General features: G+C 45.8%; 1 protein-coding gene across 1 annotated transcript; it reads right to left on the reverse strand.

Moving 5' to 3' along the window:
- Positions 1-16,696: 16,696 nt before the first annotated feature.
- On the reverse strand, positions 16,697-21,027 carry LOC119278973. The gene is made up of 2 exons (XM_037560378.1): positions 20,964-21,027; positions 16,697-18,827 (listed from the first exon to the last, which is right to left on the reverse strand). Exon 2 carries the CDS (start codon positions 18,794-18,796, stop codon positions 16,910-16,912), a length of 1,887 nt encoding a protein of 628 aa, XP_037416275.1. The 5' UTR covers positions 18,797-18,827; positions 20,964-21,027; the 3' UTR covers positions 16,697-16,909.

The raw sequence follows: 21,027 nt of genomic DNA on the forward strand, positions 1-21,027 counted from the left end.
CTTTGAAAGTTTTGAAGCCTTTCAAGTTAAAGTTTATGGCTTCAGAAGCAGCAGCAAGGAAGGGGGGCAGACAGCGACGTGAAGGAACTTCCAAAGATCTGCCTGAAGACCTGGCAGAAATGTATAAAACAGATCCTGAAGAGAATTATGGGCAGCGCAAGACCCGAATCCAATGGATTCGACGCTATTGGGCTGAACAATGGTTCAAATACCGCTTCACAACCCAAGAGTATGCTAAGAAAAGTGCCATCAAAAGACTGTGGGGAGACATCTTATACAAAAACCTTGTACCCAGGTCCAGAGATGAAGCTATTGCCCAAAGCTTCTATCCATGCATGGTTCGTGGGCCACAGCCTGATGATGCACATCCGTCGTCACTACTCTGGTGTCGTGACGACAATCTATTCAAGCGCAACTTCCAGTTTTCCCAACAATCAGCGAAGCAGAACAAGAAGAAGTTGGGGTTAGACTTCAACCCTGGTCCCTCAGCACCAAGGGCAGATGGCACACGCTACGCAGAACCCAATATCATTGGTCCGTATGCCAATCTTGAGGGCCTCATCACCCGCATCTTAGTCCAAGGGACTACCGTGAATGACCCTCCAGCTGACTCTGAGTCTGATGAAGCTCCTGCTGTACCGAAGCCAAAGCAGTCGAAGAAGCCAAAAGCTTCAAAGCCAGCCCCTTCATCAAAAATCTCAAGGGCGAAGCCATTGGCAACTGCACCTCCTGAAGACAGTGTGCAGTCTGAAGACGTATCCCGCGTCTCCAAGCCCCAGAAGGCCAAGGTGCCTCAGCCACACACCGCCAAAGAGCTCACAGCTGCTGCCATTCTATGCAGCGAAGCCATTGATATGTCAAGTGATGAAGATCTTGGAGATGACGCTCTAGAGCAGCTCATCAAGAGCAAAGAAGAAGCTGAAATCTTCAACAATTTGCCTCTCTTTGATGTCGCCATCGTCCACAACTTCATCGACGAATGGTTTGCCACACCAAACATCAACTTCGAAGATCTGCAGCTGCCTGTTGGCCTCAGCGTCGCCTTCCAAGGCGCAATTGCTTCAGAACTTGCCATTGCCCAGTGCATTGTTGAACTGAAGCAGAAAATTGATCATGAAAAGGCTCAGTTCAAGAAGAATATGGCCAAGCTCAGCGTGCAAGAAGTGAAGAGCTTCAAGACCATGTTGCATGAGCTCAAGGAAAATTTTCTGAAGAAGCGTGCAGAAGCTCAGGGCTCACGTGAGCGGATGAAGTCTCTGCTGAAAGATGTGTACAAGCCTACAATGAGGCTGAGAAGCGCAAGGCACTTGGGCGTCCTGGCATCGACCCCAAGATGGCCGCGAAGAAGAAGAAGAAGCCTGTTATGGCTGAACCAGAGGCACCTAGGCAAGAAGTAGTTCCAATTGTCTTCCCAACTGCAACGACTGGCTCGAAGCCAAAGAGCCGGTCAACAGCTTCAGAGCTCAAGAAGACAAGAACTGCTGAGGCTGAAGCCAGGAAGAGGGAAAGCTCTGAAGCCTCTCCTACTGCCCCCAGCAAGAAGAAGCGAAAGATCAAGAAATCTCGGGCTGCTCCCACAGAGCCCTTGATAGTTGAACCTATTTCTATGGTTCACCCGAACGCAGAACGACAACTGATAGTTCATGAGCCTGCTTCCACAGAGGCTCCTGAAGCTGAAGACATACCAGCAGTCGACCCCATCACTGCTGAAGACATTGGTCATCAGGACAATGTACAAGATGATGCAGCCCTTCCTCAGTATGAACACAGCGAACTCATCAACATTGGTTGTCCTCTAACGCCAATTGCACAAGATGCGTCATGGGCGGATCGCCCTCAAGAGGAAGAAGACTTTGAGGCCCAGCCCACTCCAACCCCACAGGCGTCGTCTGTGTTCTGCAGGCTTCGCAGAGGTCCAAGGCCTCAAGTCTATGCTGAAGACATTCCGGCTGCATCAGCCGCAGAAGACGCACCACAAGAGCCTACTCCTATGCTCCACCAAGAAGCAGTTCTCCAGGAGAACGTGCTTGTGACTGACCCTCCAGCTAGTCAAGCGGAGGCTGAAAATGTTGAGGCTGCCACAACCAACACTGAAGCCAATGTGGAGCCCTCCCCACTAAAAGCTTCAGCAGACAACGAAGCTACTGATCTAGACACTTCTGTTCCTGAGTCTGCTGCAGGTCCTCAATTTGATTACCATGTTGAGCACAAGCCTCATGTCCAGAAGCCAGTCCCAAGGCTGCCAAGGTTCCCAGGTCCTGCATCAGCACCTGGCTCCTTTGACATCAATAGCTTCAAGGCATACAATACATTCTTCAACAGCTCCAAGAACCCCTATTCAAGGGAAAGGATTTCATCAGATAGGTTCTGGAGCTATCCTCAGCGCAGCTACTATTCATGCATCCTATACAACCAAGGTCGCATCTTCCCGCACAAGCGCCTTGATGTTGAAGCCATTGCTGGTCTGCCCTGCTTAGAGGAAGCGCTGGATTGCTTCAAGCAAGTGGGTCTGCTGCAGTTTATAACTGATGAAGAGCACTGGAATTAAGAGCTTCTGTTGCAATTCTATGCCATCCTACACATCAAAGGATACAACAGAGATCCGAAGACTTGGGCCCTGGAGTGGATGACCGGCAATGTCCATCACAAAGCCAATGCGTTCGATATCATTGAGCTCACCGGCCTGCCCACTCCTGGCGAACTCTTCGAGGAAGGCTGTCCACTACACACTAAAGCTCTTGAGAGCATATTCCAGAGGCCTGAACCAAATATGAGTCAGATGCTCTCCATGATGAAGCCATTTCCCCCACGATGCTCCTTATCCAACAGAGTTCTTCGTTGAAGACTTTGAGTACCTGCCCAGAACCATCTATCACATTATCCGGCGGACTCTCTGGCCTATTAAAGGGCACTCTCCAAATGCCAAGATCGAGGGTGCAATGAAGACTCTGATATTCTGTATCCTTCATGGCAAATGCTTCAACGCACAGGATTTCTTCATACGCCAACTCGCTGCATCAGGCTCAGATCTGTTTGGTTCAAAGTTCTATGCTCCTTGGGTAATGAGACTGATCAAGCTTCACTCTGCAATCTCATATCAGCCCTCAGCCCGCAACCATCGGATCTTCTTGCCAGATGTGGATACCTCTGCTGAAGCTATATATCCTGAGCCTGCCAAGCAACCTTTCAGTCTTCAGAATGCAGAACACCAGAGCTTCACTCAAAACAATGAAGGTGTTGAAGCCATCTCCAGGGTGTATCCTTTGGCTGGCACTACACGTGCGCCACACCCTGCTTCAACTGAAGCCACTGATAGTGCAACTGCTTCCAGGCCCAAGAAGCATGCTCGTGTTCTCAATAACCGAGAGCTTCTTGTGGCCCTTCATCAAAAACAAGATAGGCATCACGACTGGCTAAAGCGTCAGATGAAAAGCCTCTTGGTGGATGTTAATCTTCTTCGAAATCTTGCCACCAAGAATGCTTTCGTCACTCATGAAACCTGTTGTCGTACATGGAAAGGGCTATCAATGATGTGTACTGAAGCTGAACTTGAAGAGGATGGCTTCACTGAGCGATTCAAGTTTGACACCACACCTCCTAGAAGGGTTGTGATGCGCAACACACCATCACTTGAAGACTCTGAGTTTTCTTCATCTGCTGCCACAGTCACTACTAGAATCATTGATGAACAAGATGATGCTACATCACCGCCACCTTCTTCAGCACCTCCAAGCTCTTCTGCACCGCCAAACACCTCCAACGACCCTGCTGCTCCTGGGAATGAGTAGACACTCTATGTCTTCAAACCTTTTTGTTCCTTGCTGACAAAAGGGGGAGAAGCATATGGGTTGATAGTCTTCAAGCGGGTCCATATGGGCGGGTGCTTTATGTTTTTTTATATTTTGCTTCGTGCTTACAACTCTTGTTTTACATTTGGTTCTTATGAGTTGTAGCACTTAAACCAGATGGTCGTCTGCTACTTGTTTGCCACTCTGTTTTGCGAAGATAAATTCCGCATGTGCGACGATAAATTCCGCACTTATCTCATTCTGCAGACGTCCATTTTCCATTATGCATGTCATTATCTTCATATATCTTCACATGCATAGTGGATTGTCATCATAAGCTGAAGTGGATCTCCACAAGTACAACCTGCCATGTGCATTTGCATTCCAAAAGCAAATTAACTTGTATGCACATCTTTAGGGGGAGCCCTTGCAACTTATGAAGACAATTCCTTATCCTTTACAATTTCACATACTATATTCCCCGTTGAAAACTTCAACTAGTTTGTCATCAATCACCAAAAAGGGGGAGATTGTAAGTGCATCTAGTGCCACCCCTAGTTGGTTTTGGAGTATTGACGACAAACCTAGTTGAGGGACTAATGTGTTTGTGAGAATTGCAGGATAACACAGGTAGAAGTCCCTCATTGATTCGGTTTTACTGCCAGAGATGACCCCTAAAAATGTATGAAGACATTGAAGTCAAAGGTGGTATATGAAGATATTCACATTTAAGACTATGACAAAAGAAGACACGTTATGAAGCCTATGGAGCTCGAAGACTTAGATCTTTCGTAGTTCTTTTCCTTTGTGTTGAGTCATAGGAACCACCGTACAGTTAAGTGGGGTCCAGGAGAACCAGTTAGAATGACTGAAGTGATAAACCAAAAACCTATGTCTTCGAGTGAAGACAATGAGAGCGAATCTTGTCCAGAGCCGGACAAGTCAGCTTTGCTTGTAGCCCAAGTAAAAGTTGCCATGAGAGTTTGAAATCTGACCGTTGAGACACGTGTCAGTTCCTTAGTGACCCAGGGTCATTTCGGACAAATCAGGCCGGGTTGCCAAGTGGCTATAAATAGCCCACCCCCTACAACCATAAACGGTTGGCTACTCAGATTTTAGTGCATGGCTTTTGTCGTTTGAGAGCAACCCACCTCGAAGCCTTTGAGAGAAAATTCCTAGCGAGGAGAAAAGCCCTAACCACCCAGAGCCAGAGAACATTGGGCATCACTTAAGTCTTCTTGTCTGTGTGATCTGAAGACTTATTACACTTGAGGACTGTGAATCCTCCAGACGGTTAGGCGTCGCGTTCAGAGCATCAAAGAGACATTGTGGATTGCCAGTGAACGAAGTCTGTGAAGGTTTGGGAGTCTACCTTGAAGACTTACCAGAGTGATTGGGCGAGGACTATGTGACCTTAGCTCAAGGAGAACATGGTGAGGACTTGGTGTCCTGAGCTGCGTGTTCAGGACTGGGTGTCCGGGACTGTGTGTCCTAAGGTTTAAATACCTAGCCGCTCCAACCAGACGTACAGTTGTCACAGCAACTGGAACTGGTCCAACACATCATTGTCTTCAACGAGTCACCGGTTTCATCTTCACTTCCTCTTTCTTACTGTTACTCATTGTGAAGCCATTGCATGCTTGCTCTATCTTTTGTCTTCACAACGTGAATGTATGATCTGTTTGGCTTCATAACTTCTTCCTACCTGATCCTTATTACACTGCAACTGTTTGTCTCTGTGCTTTCACTCTATTGAATACTTGACCATGGCTTGCCTAGTGTAATCTAACTTCCGCTGCATAGTAATAGGCAAAATCTTCGCTGTTTGTCTTCATAACTCCCACGTTTTGAAGACTTTCATAAAAATCGCCTATTCACCCCCCCCCCCCCTCTAGTCGATATAACGCACTTTCAGTTCAACTAACCCTCATTTTAGTGAGAAGTTTGGAAAGCTAATGTCGGAGAAGTTTGAGATGTCTATGATGAGTGAACTCAAATTCTTTCTCGGTTTGCAAATCAAGCAAACTAAGGAATGTACCTTTGTCTCTCAAACGAAGTACACCAAGGACTTATTCAAGAAGTTCAATATGCAAGAATGCAAAGGTTGAGAGGTGAATTGAACATCATTGATGCTTCAAACTTGGAGTAGGAACTCCATTTGATACATGCGGGGCATGAGCCTATGACTAATCCTCGATATTTCTCTTATGATGCTATTCATATGTCTTGGATATATTTGTACCTTGCATGTTATCTAACCCGTGTAGGTACTTGGTTGAAATCTAAATCTATGAGATTGCAACTCACTCACATCTTGAGCAATCTCTACATCACCAACTCTCTACACAATGGTGGTTGAAGACAAGGAAGCACGAAACCATTCAAACATATCCTTTGGCAAATTCTGTGTTGAGTCTCATGATTGTCATTTTGGATACACAAGTGCTCTTCCTTGCAAAGCTAACCCATGTAGGTAGATGAACTCAAACTCCAAGTGGTGCTCCCAACCCTTGATGAACTACATCAACCTTGAGCAACCCACACAAGTTCAACTACATGAGCAAGATCAACACCACCACCCAAGGTATGTTATTCCATCTTAGAGAAGCTTTACTCCAAGTCATGAGTCAAAGCAACTCGACAAGATGTGAATACATCAAAAGGCTTAAACAAAAAATGGTAACCCCATTTTGAGCTTAAACGATGAGTATGACCTATGATCAAGTTCTCTCACTTGACTCCTAAGTCAATATACTCTAACATAGGTGACTTTGTCGCCGACCATCTCTAGATGAAGTTCTCGTGTGTCTCTCTGTGCTTTTGTCTCTTGCATATTTGTTTCCCCTTTCAAAAAAAACTTCATCTAGAAATTTTAGTTTCTTTTCTTTTCTTTTTGTTCTGCATTTTCTGCATCCAATTCATTGCAAATCTTTCAGTAAATTCCTTGCATATCCTTGTGAGATCTTACTTTTCTAGTGAGCTGAGGTGACAAGTGGTTTCACTCTAATGAACTCGGTCACACCGGTTTGTTTTCTTCGGCCCAACCGAAATCTTTTGGTGCAACCGAAGCACACAACTCGGAGTCACCGATTCCACCACAGGAAAACCAACTTGCCACTTATTCCTGATTTCTGTTTGCTCCAGCTCCACTCAATGATTCTTTTCCTCTACCAGCATCATATTAGACATGCTACTTTGCTCTGTGACTCGAGGACCAACCCATTTGTATCACATGTCCAGAAGAGCCCTTCTTGGAAATTGATGTCAAAGGGGGAGAGAGAGATCACATCAAAGCTTAATCCTTCCTATAGGGGAGAAAGCGAGAATACTCAGGGGGAGAGAGTTTCTCAACTAGGAGAAAGTAATATCATCAAAGACCCAGATGCTTGGTGTTCAAGAGGAGAGATGTCACATGTCTTTAAGAAGGGAAAGACATGTTTGGTTGCTTGCTTTAGCTCAAGCTCTGTTGTTTCTTTTTTGTTGCTCTGATTTTCTGTTCCCTATCTTCTCCCAATATCCCATGCAGATTCAGGGGGAGCAAGACATCTAAGGGAAGGAAATCTCTGATTTTATTGCATATCTTTACCTTTTGGGACATGTCGATATCCAATGTGGTACTTAGTACTCACTCTACATGTCATCCCAGTCTTGGTTCTCTTGTGGTTTCTCTTGCTTGCTCTGGTTAGTAGGTGTATCTGTGTTATTTAACCTTGTTTGCGCAGGTTCATCCCATCCTAAGCCAACTCAAGACCACAAGGTGAGTATATGCATCACAGTCATGTGAATGAGAAGTTCTTGCTGATGTACATACTGTTTGCAAGAAGGACTCATGAACATGAAGGTACATTTCTCACGTTCACATCATTTGCTCTGATGCATATAGCCAAGATACATGTAACACATTGCTTACTCTGTCATGATTACGCATTCATATGCTCCTATATTCAATATTCACATGATTGCATACATGTAGGGGGAGCCTATGCATGTTACATGTCTTTCCAAAGCTTTACTTGCTATTCTCCATATCTTTATCTAAAGCTTTGATGTATGTTGTCATCAATTACCAAAAGGGGGAGATTGAAATCACAAGTGCTCCCTAGGTGGTTTTGGTAATTAATGTCAACATATCTCTTGTTGGACTAACACTTTTACCTAGTATGTTTCAGATAAGTTCAACAATGGAGTGGCATGGACTAGAGGATGTGGAACCCCTTCAAGATGCTAAGGACAAAGGATTGGCTCAAGCTTCAAGATCAAGACTCTACATTTTCTATTTTAGTGATCCAAGATCACATTGAGTTTATACGAAAAGCCAATACTATCAAGAGGGGATGAGGTGTTTCTTAATGGTTTGCTTGCTCAAAGTGCTTAGTGATATGCTCCAAAACCCTCAACTACCTTCCCACATCCACATATGACCTAAACCAAAAGTCAAACTCGGCCCCACCGATTCTATCTATCCGGCGCCACCGAGTCTCAGATGTCATAGCCACTGCCACAAACCCTAGCAAATCGGTTTCACCGATAGGGATCTCGATCTCACCGAGATGGGATTGTAATCTCTTTGTGTATGTCCATTACCAAAATTGGTCTCACCGAGTTTGAGCAATCGGTACTACCGATATTACAATGCAAACCCTCTGGTTAGCTTATTACCAAAATCGGTCCCACCGAGTTTATGTAATCGGTCTCATCGAGTTTTCCTGACCAACTCTCTGGTTAGCTTATTACCAAAATCGGTCCCACCGAGTTTGTATAATCGGTCACACCGAGATTACGTTATGCCCTAACCCTAACCATATCGGTCCTACCGAGTTGCATCTCAGTCCCACCGAAAATCCTAACGGTCACTAGGTTTGCTGAATCGGTCCGACCAAGTTTAACCATTCGGTCCCACCGAGTTTGGCAAATTGTGTGTAACGGTTAGATTTTGTGTGGAGGCTATATATACCCCTCCACCCACTCTTCATTCGTGGAGAAAGCCATCAGAACATACCTACACTTCCAATACACATTTTCTGAGAGAGAACCACCTACACTTGTGTTGAGGTCAAGATATTTCATTCCAACCATATGAATCTTGATCTCTAGCCTTCCCCAAGTTGCTTTCCACTCAAATCTTCTTTCCACCAAATCCAAATCCTGTGAGAGAGAGTTGAGTGTTGGGGAGACTATCATTTGAAGCACAAGAGCAAGGAGTTCATCATCAACACACCATTTGTTACTTCTTGGAGAGTGGTGTCTCCTAGATTGGCTAGGTGTCACTTGGGAGCCTCCAACAAGATTGTGGAGTTGAACCAAGGAGTTTGTAAGGGCAAGGAGATCGCCTACTTCGTGAAGATCTACCGCTAGTGAGGCAAGTCCTTCGTGGGCGACGGCCGTGATGGAATAGACAAGGTTGCTTCTTCATGGACCCTTCGTGGGTGGAGCCCTCCGCGGACTCGCGCAACCGTTACCCTCCGTGGGTTGAAGTCTCCATCAACGTGGATGTACGATAGCACCACCTATCGGAACCACGACAAAAACATCTGTGTCTCCAATTGCGTTTGAATACTCCAAACCCTTCTATTTACATTCTTGCAAGTTGCATGCTTTACTTTCCGCTGCTCATATACTCATTGCATGCTTTCTTGATATATATTGTGTTTGTTAAACTTGTGCTTAAACTCCACTTAAACTTAAGAATATTAAAAACTGTAACTTTTGGCACTTAGTGTCTAATCACCCCCCCCCCTCTAGACACCTCTTCTCGATCCTTTCAATATACCTATATCTGCTCAAATCAACTATGAAGGTTAGAAAATAACGATACCCGCCACGAGCCTCAACACTTATTAGACTGCATACATCGGTATGTATTATTTCCAATAAGTCTGTGGCTCGCTCCATTGTTCCGTAGAACGGAGTTTTAGTCATCTTGCCCATGAGGCATGGTTCACAAGTATCAAATGATTCATAATCAAGTGATTCCAAAAGCCCATCTGCATGGAGTTTCTTCATGCGCTTTACACCAATATGATCAAAACGGCAGTGCCACAAATATGTTGCACTATCATTATCAACTTTGCATCTTTTGGCATCAATATTATGAATATTTGTATCACTATGATCGAGATTCAATAAACCGTTTACATTGGGTGTATGACCACAGAAGGTTTTATTCATGTAAACAGAACAACAATTATTCTCTGACTTAAATGAATAACCGTATCACAATAAATATGATCCAATCATATTCATGCTCAACGCAAACACCAAATAACATTTATATTCATACTCAATGCAAACATCATATTCATGCTCAACGCAAGCACGTCGGTAGAACCAGTCTCATGAATGCGGTCATGTAATGTCGGTTCAGGCCGCTTCATCCAACAATACCGCTGAATCAAAGTAAGACGTTGGTGGTAAGCAGTATGACTATTATCGCCCACAATTCATTGTATTCTACTCGTGCATATATCATCTACGCATAGACCTGGCTCTGATGCCACTGTTGGGGAACGCGACATGCAATTTCAAAAAAAAAATCCTAGGATCACGCAAGATCTATCTAAGAGATGCATAGCAACGAGATGGAAGAGTGTGTCTACGTACCCTCGTAGACCGAAAGGGGAAGCATTAGGTTAATGCGGTTGATGTATTTGAACGTCTTCGCGATCCAACCGATCGAGTACTGAACATACGGCACCTCCGAGTTCAGCACATGTTCAGCTCGATGACATCCCTCGAACTCTTGATCCAGCAGAGGGTCGAGGGAGAATTTCGTCAGCACGACGGCATGGTGACGGTTATGGTGATGTGATCCGCGCAGGGCTTCGCCTAAGCACTACGATGCTATGACCGGAGGAGTAAACTGTGGAGGGGGCACCGCACACGGCTAAGAGAACAATTGATGTGCTTTGGGGTGCCCCCTACCCTCGTATATAAAGGAGGAGGGGAGGAGGCCGGCCACAAGGGGGGCGCCGAGAAGAGGGGAGTCCTAGTAGGATCCGCCCCCCTTTTTTTCCTTCTACGGGAGGGGGGGAAAGGGAAGGAGAGGGAGTAGGAGAAGGAAAGGGGATGGCGCCCCCTTCCCTAGTCCAATTCGGCCTCCTCCCTTGTGGGGGGCACACCGGCCCCTTGTGGGCTGGTTAGCCTCCCTCCTATGGCCCATATGGCCCATATCTTTCCCGGGGGGTTCCGGTAACCCCTCTAGTACTCCGGTATGTACCCGATACACTGCGGAACCCTTCCGGTGTTCGAATACTACCTTCCAATACATCAATCTTTACCTCTCGACCATTTCGAGACTCCTCGTCATGTCCGTGAACTCATCCGGCACTCCGAAGAAACTTCGATCACCAAAACACATAACTCATAAGTACAAATCGTCATCGAACGTTAAGCGTGCGGACCCTACGAGTTCGAGAACTATGTAGACGTGACCGAGACACCTCTCCGGTCAATAACCAATAGTGGAATCTGGATGCTCATATTGGTTCCCACATATTCTATGAATATCTTTATCGGTCAAATCATTATGACAACATACGTTATTTCCTTTGTCATCCGTATGTTACTTGCCCGAGATTCGATCGTCGGTATCTCCATACCTAGTTCAATCTCGTTACTGGCAAGTCTCTTTACTCGTTCCGTAATGCATCATCCTGCAACTAACTCATTAGTCACATTACTTGCAAAGCTTATTATGATGTGCATTACCGAGAGGGCCCAGAGGTACCTCTCTGATACTCAAAGTGACAAATCCTAATCTCGATCTATGTCAATCCAACAAACACCTTCGGAGATACCCATAGAGCATCTTTATAATCACACAGTTACGTTGTTACGTTTGATAGCACACAAGGCGTTCCTTCGGTATTCGGGAGTTGCATAATCTTATAGTCAAAGGAATATGTATAAGTCATGAAGAAAGCAATAGCAATAAAACTTAATGGTCATTATGCTAAGCTAACGGATGGGTCTTGTCCATCACATCATGTGATCTCGTTCATCAAATGACAACACATGTCTATGGTTAGGAAACTTAACCATCTTTGATTAATGAGCTAGTCTAGTAGAGGCTTACTAGGGACACTGTGTTTTGTCTATGTATCCACACGTGTATCAAGTTTCCGGTTAATACAATTCTAGCATGAATAATAAACATTTATCATGATATAAGGAAATATAAATAACAACTTTATTATTGCCTCTAGGGCATATTTCCTTCAAGCCGCGGGCATCGGCGGGACGTGGCGACACGGGCGGTGGCATTCCGACGCGATGGCATTCCAGCATTGGCGGTGGCGATGCGGCTATACTGGTAGCAGTATCCCGGTGAGGTGTCGTTTTGGCGCAGGCGGCGGCGTCCTGGCGCAATGGCGTTCCGGCATGGGTCAGGCGAGGATACGGTGGGGCGACGACGTTCCGGTGGGCCACACATGGAAGTTTCATGATGGTTATCTTCCCTCTAAGAAGATACAGGCATCTTCCTGTAAATCGGCAGGAGAAAGGACCTTTTTTATGGGATTCTTTAAAACTAAAGTCCACCTGTTTACGGGAACTGTTGAAGAGGGTTTTTTATCCTAACCCCCCATAAACAGCGATTATTCTAACTATAACCTGTTAAATTATTATTATTTTACAAAATGCAGGCAGGTTGCTGGTTTCATTCATTAAGAAGGGGAGTGCCTCAAGATAAGGCAAAAAGTGCTGGCTACAGAGTTACTGTGCAAGTTGAAAGGAAGGAAAAGGAAAAATGAATTACATTGCCAGAAACAGAACTCTCTTAACCATGATCTCCCAACCAATGTGCACCCTTGAGGCTGACAGCCCACCAAGTGCGCAGCTCAAATACAATTCGATCACAAATATTCAGAAACGAAGAAAATTTATGATTAAAGGTATGGTCATTTCGTTCCTTCCAAATGCCCCACCAAATAGCCATCACCAGCGAGGAGAAGGCCTACTTCCTCCGGTTAGGAATTTTTTCTAGAGACAACAGTCAACAGTCAAGCAAAGAAGGGGCGCTGACATTTGGCTTGGCATCAAATGGAAAATGAAATTTGTTAGGCAGAAACCCCAAACACCAGCTGCGAATGGGCAATTAGCAAAGAGGTGGTGAGCAGATTCGAGGCCAATTCTGCAGAGGGGGCAGCTCGGGTCATGGCGCCATTTTCTCCTTGCAAGGTTGTCAGTCGTAAGACACTTTTCTTGCACAGCCAGCCAAGCAAACATCTTTATTCATTTTTTGGGGGGGGCGGGGGATTTGATTTGCCAAATGATGTTCAAGAAAGGGGAGCTGACTCTGCCATAGAATTAATATTAAAACCTATTGTTTGAAGTCACGTGTGCGTGGCTTTTTTGGGAGACACGACGTCCCTTTGGACGGGGAGGCATTTGAAGTGGCTTTGTCAATACTTAACCTTCACAATTATATGTCCAATATGCTATGTACATAAGTGTGGTGATGTACGTGCTTATTCGTGATAGTTATGTGCATCAATTGTTTACAAGCTGAGGGCTTCAACCTTCTTTTTGAAAGAAAAAAGAACGAAAATATGTTTGTGTGTGTTCTTAAGGCATCTTCAACGGTAATCCTCAAACCGCCTGCATCCGTTCAGACCGTGCTGTTCGGACCGCAAAAACAATCCAACGCGAGTCTGTATCGGTTTGCAGGGCGGTCCGGACGTGTTTCCTCCCGCAAATTGGAGACAAATATGGGGAGTTTTGTGGTAGTCCGGACAGCAGCCACATAGGACTCCGATACCCCCGGCCCACCCAATCCCCCTCCCGGTCTCATTTTCTTTCACTACGCCCCTTCTCCCTCTTGATTTGCATCCGCATCCTCTGCAGCCGCCGCCACCGTACGTCTCCAGCCGCCACAAAGGCATTGTCGGACATCCGCAACAAGCACTGACGCACCCGCTCGCCTTTACGGCGGCACTATCCACCCTGAAGTTGTTTGTGCCCAGATACACTCCACCCCCCTATCGACGACCTCCATGGCGAACAACACGCTTGGCAAGTGTTCGTTCAAATGTCATTGAGCTTATCTTCGAACGATGTGTCGTCTTTTAGAGTATGAAGGATGGCGAGCTACTCGACCATGGAGGATGAGTTATTGTGCGATGTGTGGTTGCCCGTATCCGCGGATTTCGTAGGTAATAGTAGAGGGGTGGGGGGCTTCTGACAGCAAGTGCATGAATCGTTTCACGCACGGAAATATATTGCGCCCTACGACATGTACATCATTCAAGAACGCAATATGAGATCGTTATCGTATCGCTGGTACGCTATCCATATAAGCGTCACCAAGTTTTGTAACATGGTTTGTCAATTGAAGGCAAGGTAGCTATTGCACGCGACAGAGGACGAGATCGCAAGTTTTGATTCATTTTGCTCAACTTATTGATTGATTCGTTCACTCAATATTGGTCTACACATTATGTATCCCGCACGCGCTGCGGTGATGTACCACAGGACATAGGGATGGTCATTTTTTGAACCGGGCTTTACCCCTATCCATTGCAAATGAACGGAAATACAACCCAGAGGGATGGTCATTTACGTACACACTGTTGGATGAAATTGAAGGGGGTATGTGTAGGAGAACATGGTCCGTTGATGAAGAACTTGTTCGACATCCGGTTAATCTAGTCGAATTTGAGACATTGTGTTCCTAGACTTAATTTGCATGCTATGTATGGATAAGTTGTGCTATTTTTTATCCAAACTTTGATGATATCGGACGGTTTGCATGAATTTCGTCCGGTTAATTTAAATGCGGGTTGAAATATATACGAGCAGCATTCGATGGCTGTCTCCCGCATCCGTATCCACAGGCTAATCCCACTGTCTGTCCATGAACAAATACGGAAGAAAATTTGCTGGTCGCTATTGAAGCCTTACATCGATGTCTCTGGAAACCAAATGAGAACCCCAAAAGAAGAAATCAAGTAGGCTTTTAACCCCAGCGCAAAAAAAAAGTAGGCTTTCAACCGTCATGGCCTGGCCTCTCTCATGGACGTAAAGACAAAGAGGAAGCATTGACACGATGCCTCCTCTGCGAATCAAAGATCCTCAGGATCCCAGGAAGCCTCACGCGTCGTCGCTCGATTCTCTTCTCCGAAGTCGGATCCCCTACTCGTAGCCGCACATATATTCCCGCGGAGGCGTGGAGCATCCCTGCCCGAATGAGGGCGAACATACTCTCCAGCTCCTGATTGCGTCCTCCTGTCCTGTGTGCGCACAGTCTATGTTCGCACCTAGGCTTACCTAGGTCTCGCTCCACCTTTCATCTCACCTCATAAAGAGACAAGACTGAGAATCGTGTAACTCGTGTGCTAGAAAATTCCTGGGCGAAATTCCCCTTCCGTGCCAGTAGAAACGAACGCATGGTCGCCTGTGAAAATTCCAAGGAGATCATCGGGTGTGCTGCTAGTCCTGAATACGCCAGTCAAGATGGAATAAAGCTGCATACACAGTGCTTTCGGGCTTCCAACACTGCGGCGTCGGACTGTTGAGTACCGGCAGTTCGAGTCCAGGTACCAGGTACGAATCGATGCGCGTCCAAGCTGAGATGCGTTTAGACGTGCGTGCGTGCCTCCCATGCCGACGCCCCGGGGTGCAGGTGTCAGGCGTCAAGGAATATAAAAGTCACGACGGCCGCTGGCTATGGCTAGCTCGTAGGCGGTGGCTATAGGTGCACCGTGCACATGTACCAGCGGCAGTGAAAATGGACAAAAATGACCCTTATCTAAAACTTCAACACAAAATGGTCCCAATCTGAAAATATTTCACGAAATGGCACCTTTTATATGACGCCCGGGGCTAGGGCGCCATGCTAGCCCGAGGCGTCATGCTCTTTAGCATGGCGCCCTAGCCGCGGGCGTCATGTAAAAGAGAGACATTTCATGAAATATTTCCAAATTAAGGCCATTTTGTATTAAAGTTTTAGATAAGGGCCAGTTTTGTTCATTTTCTCCCAGCGGCAATGGGCGATGGATCTTGTCAAGGCCGGCGAGTCGTCTTATCAGGTTTGACAGGAGAAGCAGACGTCTTTGGACTTCGGCGGTTGCAGAGCTTTGGCACAAGGGACGGAAGTGTCTTCGTTTCGAGAAGACGGAATGTTCGCCTGTAGGCCCATTTATTCTCAAGCGATCCCGAGTAAGGACCTTTTAGCTAGGGAAGAGCGCCGCACTTTCCGATCACCGTAGGTAGGTAGGCAGCCCCTTTGGCGGGCACCGCAGGAAGTTCGGCCGAGCAGGTCGCTCATCCAGCGATTGTTCTAGACTAGTATCACATCGCACAGATGTTATGGCTAATCGCAGCTTTATCTCCAGCAATCCAAAATACTACGGAAAAGATAAAATCCCAAAGGTTAGGCTTTGGTTCATGGCAAATCAAACATTTTTCATGACAATTTTAATTCACACAAAAGAGGCAATTTTAGTTGACAAGCAATTTTCAGGCAAACAAGCAAACCACGGACCAAATTGCCATGCTTACCTACTAAACTTGCCATTCTCGCATCAACTAAAGTTGCCATAAAAAATGTTCGATTTGCCATAAGCAAAATGAAACATTCAAGACTTACCAGGATCCAAAAAATATATGCATCCGCTTTCTCAACCTTCATAAACAAATAATGGATTGGACTGGAAACCTCGAGTAAGCTACATACTGGCCAGTTCTTTCGGCGGATTAAAAAATAAACCGCCTTCTCCTCAACTTTCCCCATAAGTCTCCTCCTTTATTCATTGAGGCTTCTGAACTAGTTATGGGATAACTAGTTTAGAAGTCTCAACAAGTTTAGAAAATGACTTTAAGCTGGGGAGAGGCAGCTTATTTTTTAAGCCGCCCAAAAGAGCTGGCCATTACTAAGAGAGAAAGCGTCCGTCCATTTCGGCAAAGATAGCTTCAATTTTTTTCTTCATTTGCATGCACATGGACTCCATAGAATGAAGACTTATCTCGGCCAACAGTCAAAGGTACACAAACACGGTTCAATACACAAGAAGTAAAACTCTTTTCAACCAACTCCAACGAGACAAAAACAAGAACAGAAACAAATGACATCTTTTACTTTTTTCTTATTCAATGACTTCTTTCTTACCTACAGGGTTCCGGAACTAGGAAGATCCTCCCCTGCAGAAAGAAGGCCACTCATAAGGGCGGGGTGATGGAGCAGGCTCCATTGGAAGACCACTGCTGCTCTCATGCAACCCATTCATGCCTCCCGCACCACCAAGGCCAAGGTTCCCCCCAGCAGGCCTTGTGGATCTGCCGCCCATGAACATGGTTGACCATGTGTCAGACAGCCACTCGCTCTTCGCTGCAGGGTTTAACAATGTTGTGTCGAGGCTCCAATCTATTGAAGTGTAGTCGCACGGTGCTGGCGCATTGCTTCTCCAATCAGCATGAGATAAAGCTGAAGACGGCTCGGATGAGCTCCATCCTCCTCCTCTGAACGTCCCATGTGCCGACCCCCCAGCCTGGGAAGATGATGCACCTCCAGGACCCCATGTACCACCCCAACCATTAGCAGCCAGCTCCACAGGATTGGAAACAAAACTTTGTTGATGGTTTGCATGCATGAACTGCTGCTTGGCAGAATTAGCATTCTCCAAACTCATATTACGTAGTCCATGCCCTAAACCACCATTCAACATCATATCCACCCCTGATGCGCCATTCATGTACCATTCCCTTGAAGGTGGGTCTGATGCAAACATACTATGGCTTGTGGATGGTAGACTTTGCTTGGCAGCTGCGGATTGAGGACGCTGCATTACAACTACCGGGTCTCGCAAGCTTCCGTTATGCATTGCACTTTTCATCTCATTGCCGGCTGCCACATGTCGTGTTTCTGCCTTAATTTGTGGGACTGCAACAGGCACCGGAGATGATGTCACATAAGGAGCTGATGGAACCGAATTGGCAATAACCCGCCTCTTCTCGGGTTGAAAAAATTGTTGACGGACCAAATCTGACTTCACTGTTGTGGCCAATGGTTGAAACCCTTTAACTGCAGGTTCTTTTGGGCCACTACCATTTACTAAAAGCTTGTAGTTTGGGTCCTTCTCATCTCTCCTCATTTGCTGAGGCCCTACAGAAGAGAACCCATTTGTTTGAGGCCTTGCTGGGTTCTGCGCAAGCATGACCTGCGGCTTGTTAACCAAGCCACTTGAATCACCAGACACTTCAGGCTTAGATGTGGTTGTTGCTGATTCTTGCTTCTGTGTCTTCAAGGCCTCCTCAGCCTTTTCTAGATCACCCTCAGAAGAAACAATAGCCCTTTCTACCTCTTGCTTTGTACACTTAAATTTCGCCTCCAGGATCACAATCTTTGCGAGCTCATCAGTTATATCAATCTTCAAATTAGCTCCAGACTGTTGAGCTGCTGCAGCTTGCTGCTTCGTTTCATCACTGCCATCAAAATTACATAGCCAGGCAACAGACTCCTCAAGACAGCCCTCGTTATGTATAAGGGCCATCGTTGCCTGGTCTGATGAGAAACCCATTGCAACAAGCTTCTGAGCAAGTGTCTCCAACTTTCTGGACATTAGGTATCCCTTGCAACGCTCGTGCAATTCCTGGGCGCGCCTCTCCTTCTGCCTTTGATGCTTCTTCTCATTCTTTTGTCTGATCTTCTCACGTTTATCAAGATCACATCCAGGAATAGAGTCCACTCGAGGCGCAGTGCTGGTTGATTTGTCCTTTGTATCTTCTGACTCTCCAGAACAGCTACCATTATTTGAGGTGCAATCAAAGTCCCCTGTACCATGCGAGCTACGAGAATGCTCGTCTATTTCATCTGTATTCCTCAACTTTTCGTTACCCTGGCTACCCAGCAAAGAGGATGATGGCTCCAAAAGATGAAATTTTCCAGAGAGGTTATTAAAAGTACTTGCACCGGTGCCATTCCCCACTGGCTTGACAGCCACCTTAGGTTGCTCTTTTGCTGCTTTGAAAGCAGCTGCCCTATCCTTTGCCTTGGATTTGGATGCAGACGGCATTTCCAAAACGAACAGCCGAAAGGTTGTTTACCTGCAGCCAAGTTTCAACAAAAATTATCACTCTAGTAAAATATATATAGACATTATAGTTTATAGACAAAAACTCCAGAAAATTGTTTAAGAAGTTGTCATCTGAATAATAGCTATATGCCTGGTAGACAATGAGTGGAGTCTGAGATTTTCAATGGAACATAAGTTGATCATAGAGATCCAAGAAGCATACTACAATCCTAGCATTTGGCCCAGTATTTATTAGCGCTCCTCACCTTGACATGCTGATCAATAGCATCACAATCTGTGCTTGGATAAGCACAACTCAATTAGTTACGCTTAGAAAGTATTCAGCTGACCCAATAGGGTTTCTAAGAATCAAAATACTACCAACTATTCAGGATAACAGGGAAGCTTTGCCCTCAAACAAAGTAGAAACATTCAACTGTTGCAACTAAGTGCCTCTTCCTGGCAGTGGTTCTAGATAAGCAGATGTTTCTAAAAGCGGATGCATGTCAAAAAACATGAAAACTAATGCAGCTCATCAAAAACCTCTCAAAATCAAATAATAATAATAATAATAAATTTCATTCCAGTGACCCATATTTACAGTTGCAATACTTCCTTATTATTGTTGCTTATTTTTCATTAGGCATGTCCAAGATAACCTTTTTCCATTTTATCTATGAGAGCAAATAAGTCATAAATTTATAGTTTACACACACCGGAGCACAAAGTAGGAACTAGATAAACCGTGAAGTGACAGAATCTGTTCACCTACCCCAGTCTACAAGTTCCAAACAGAAAGGCTGACCCAAGCGTCCGTTACATACAAAAATAAATTCACTAGCGTCTATATTACAGCTGACGTCACAGCAATTAAGAGCCACGATAAGCCACTAGCGAAAGCATACTAAGTTGCCCATATGGCAAGTACTGCAGAATTACTTTGCTATATAAAGCAAGCTACATAAGCTTAATTAGTATGGCGCCACTTCGGTTTGACCTCAATCTCTTCGTATCGTAACCTTTCTTCTGACTTACAAGCCACATTAAATTGTGACTGGTTATCATAATCAACTAACGGAATATGACAATTGACCTCAATCTCTTCGTATCGTAACGTTTCTCCTGACATACAAGCTACATTAAATTGTGATTGGTTATCATAATCAACTAACGGAATACGACAATTGACCTCAATCTCTTCGTATAGTAACGTTAATTCTGACATACAAGCTACATTAAATTGTGATTGGTTATCATAATCAACTAACGGAATACGACAATTGACCTCAATCTCTCCGTATCGTAACGTTCCTTCTGACATACAATCTACACTAAATTGTGATTGGTTATCATAATCAACTAACGGAATACGACAATTGACCTCAATCTCTTCGTATCGTAACGTTTCTTCTGACATACAAGCTAGCTACACTAGATTGTGATTGGTTATCATAATCAACTAACAGAATACGACAATTGACCTCAATCTCTTCGTATAGTAACCTTTCTTCTGACATACAAGCTACATTAAATTGTGATTGGTTATCATAATCGGCTAACGGAATACGACAACCGACGCATAACGACAAAGCTAGCGGCCAGCATATTTACTACAACACAGAACGCGACAAGTTGTTTCGCCGTACGAGTTGCTTGCACCAGTAGCTTTAAAACTAGCTTCCACGCCCCCATGGTCCTATAAAACCTAGCACCAAATCTTCAGCCAGCAAAAAACAGGGAAACTATCTATCTCCTCCTATATCCTATAAAACAGGACAGCCCAGCAGCACAACAGCTCCATGGCTCCGCCAATACATGACGAACAGAGGGGAACCCCTGGAATCCAAGCACGTCCGAAATTCACAACGAGTACCGACGCGGGGCATCAGCCAAGCCCGAGGGGCGTGCGCCCCCCATGACGCTCCTCGGCCTCCGACAACGCCAGGCCGCCGGAAAGCGCGATCCCGTGGCGCGGGACCGCCCAGGCCGACCGAATTCAGCGGCGGGCACGGCACCCGGCCACGCGCCGGGCGCCGGGCGCCGCCCCACGACTGGCCGCATTCCGCCGCGCCCCTAGATCAAACCGCGGGGCGAGACGCCACGCTCCGAACCGAATCGAGACACGTAGGGATCAGGGGGTAGGGGAGAGGCGTGCGGAGGGGCTTACCGGAGGCAGCAGCGGGAGGGGCGTAGGGTTTTGGCGGCGGCGGCGGCGAGATCGAGGGGCGGGG

Source organism: Triticum dicoccoides, chromosome 1A (assembly GCF_002162155.2).
Source record: "Triticum dicoccoides isolate Atlit2015 ecotype Zavitan chromosome 1A, WEW_v2.0, whole genome shotgun sequence".
In the NCBI taxonomy this organism is placed as follows: Eukaryota; Viridiplantae; Streptophyta; class Magnoliopsida; order Poales; family Poaceae; genus Triticum; species Triticum dicoccoides.

What these genes read in the sequence shown, in the direction of transcription:
- LOC119278973 (XM_037560378.1), bottom strand. Translation starts at nt 18,796, where the DNA reads ATGCCGTCTGCATCCAAATCCAAGGCAAAGGATAGGGCAGCTGCTTTC.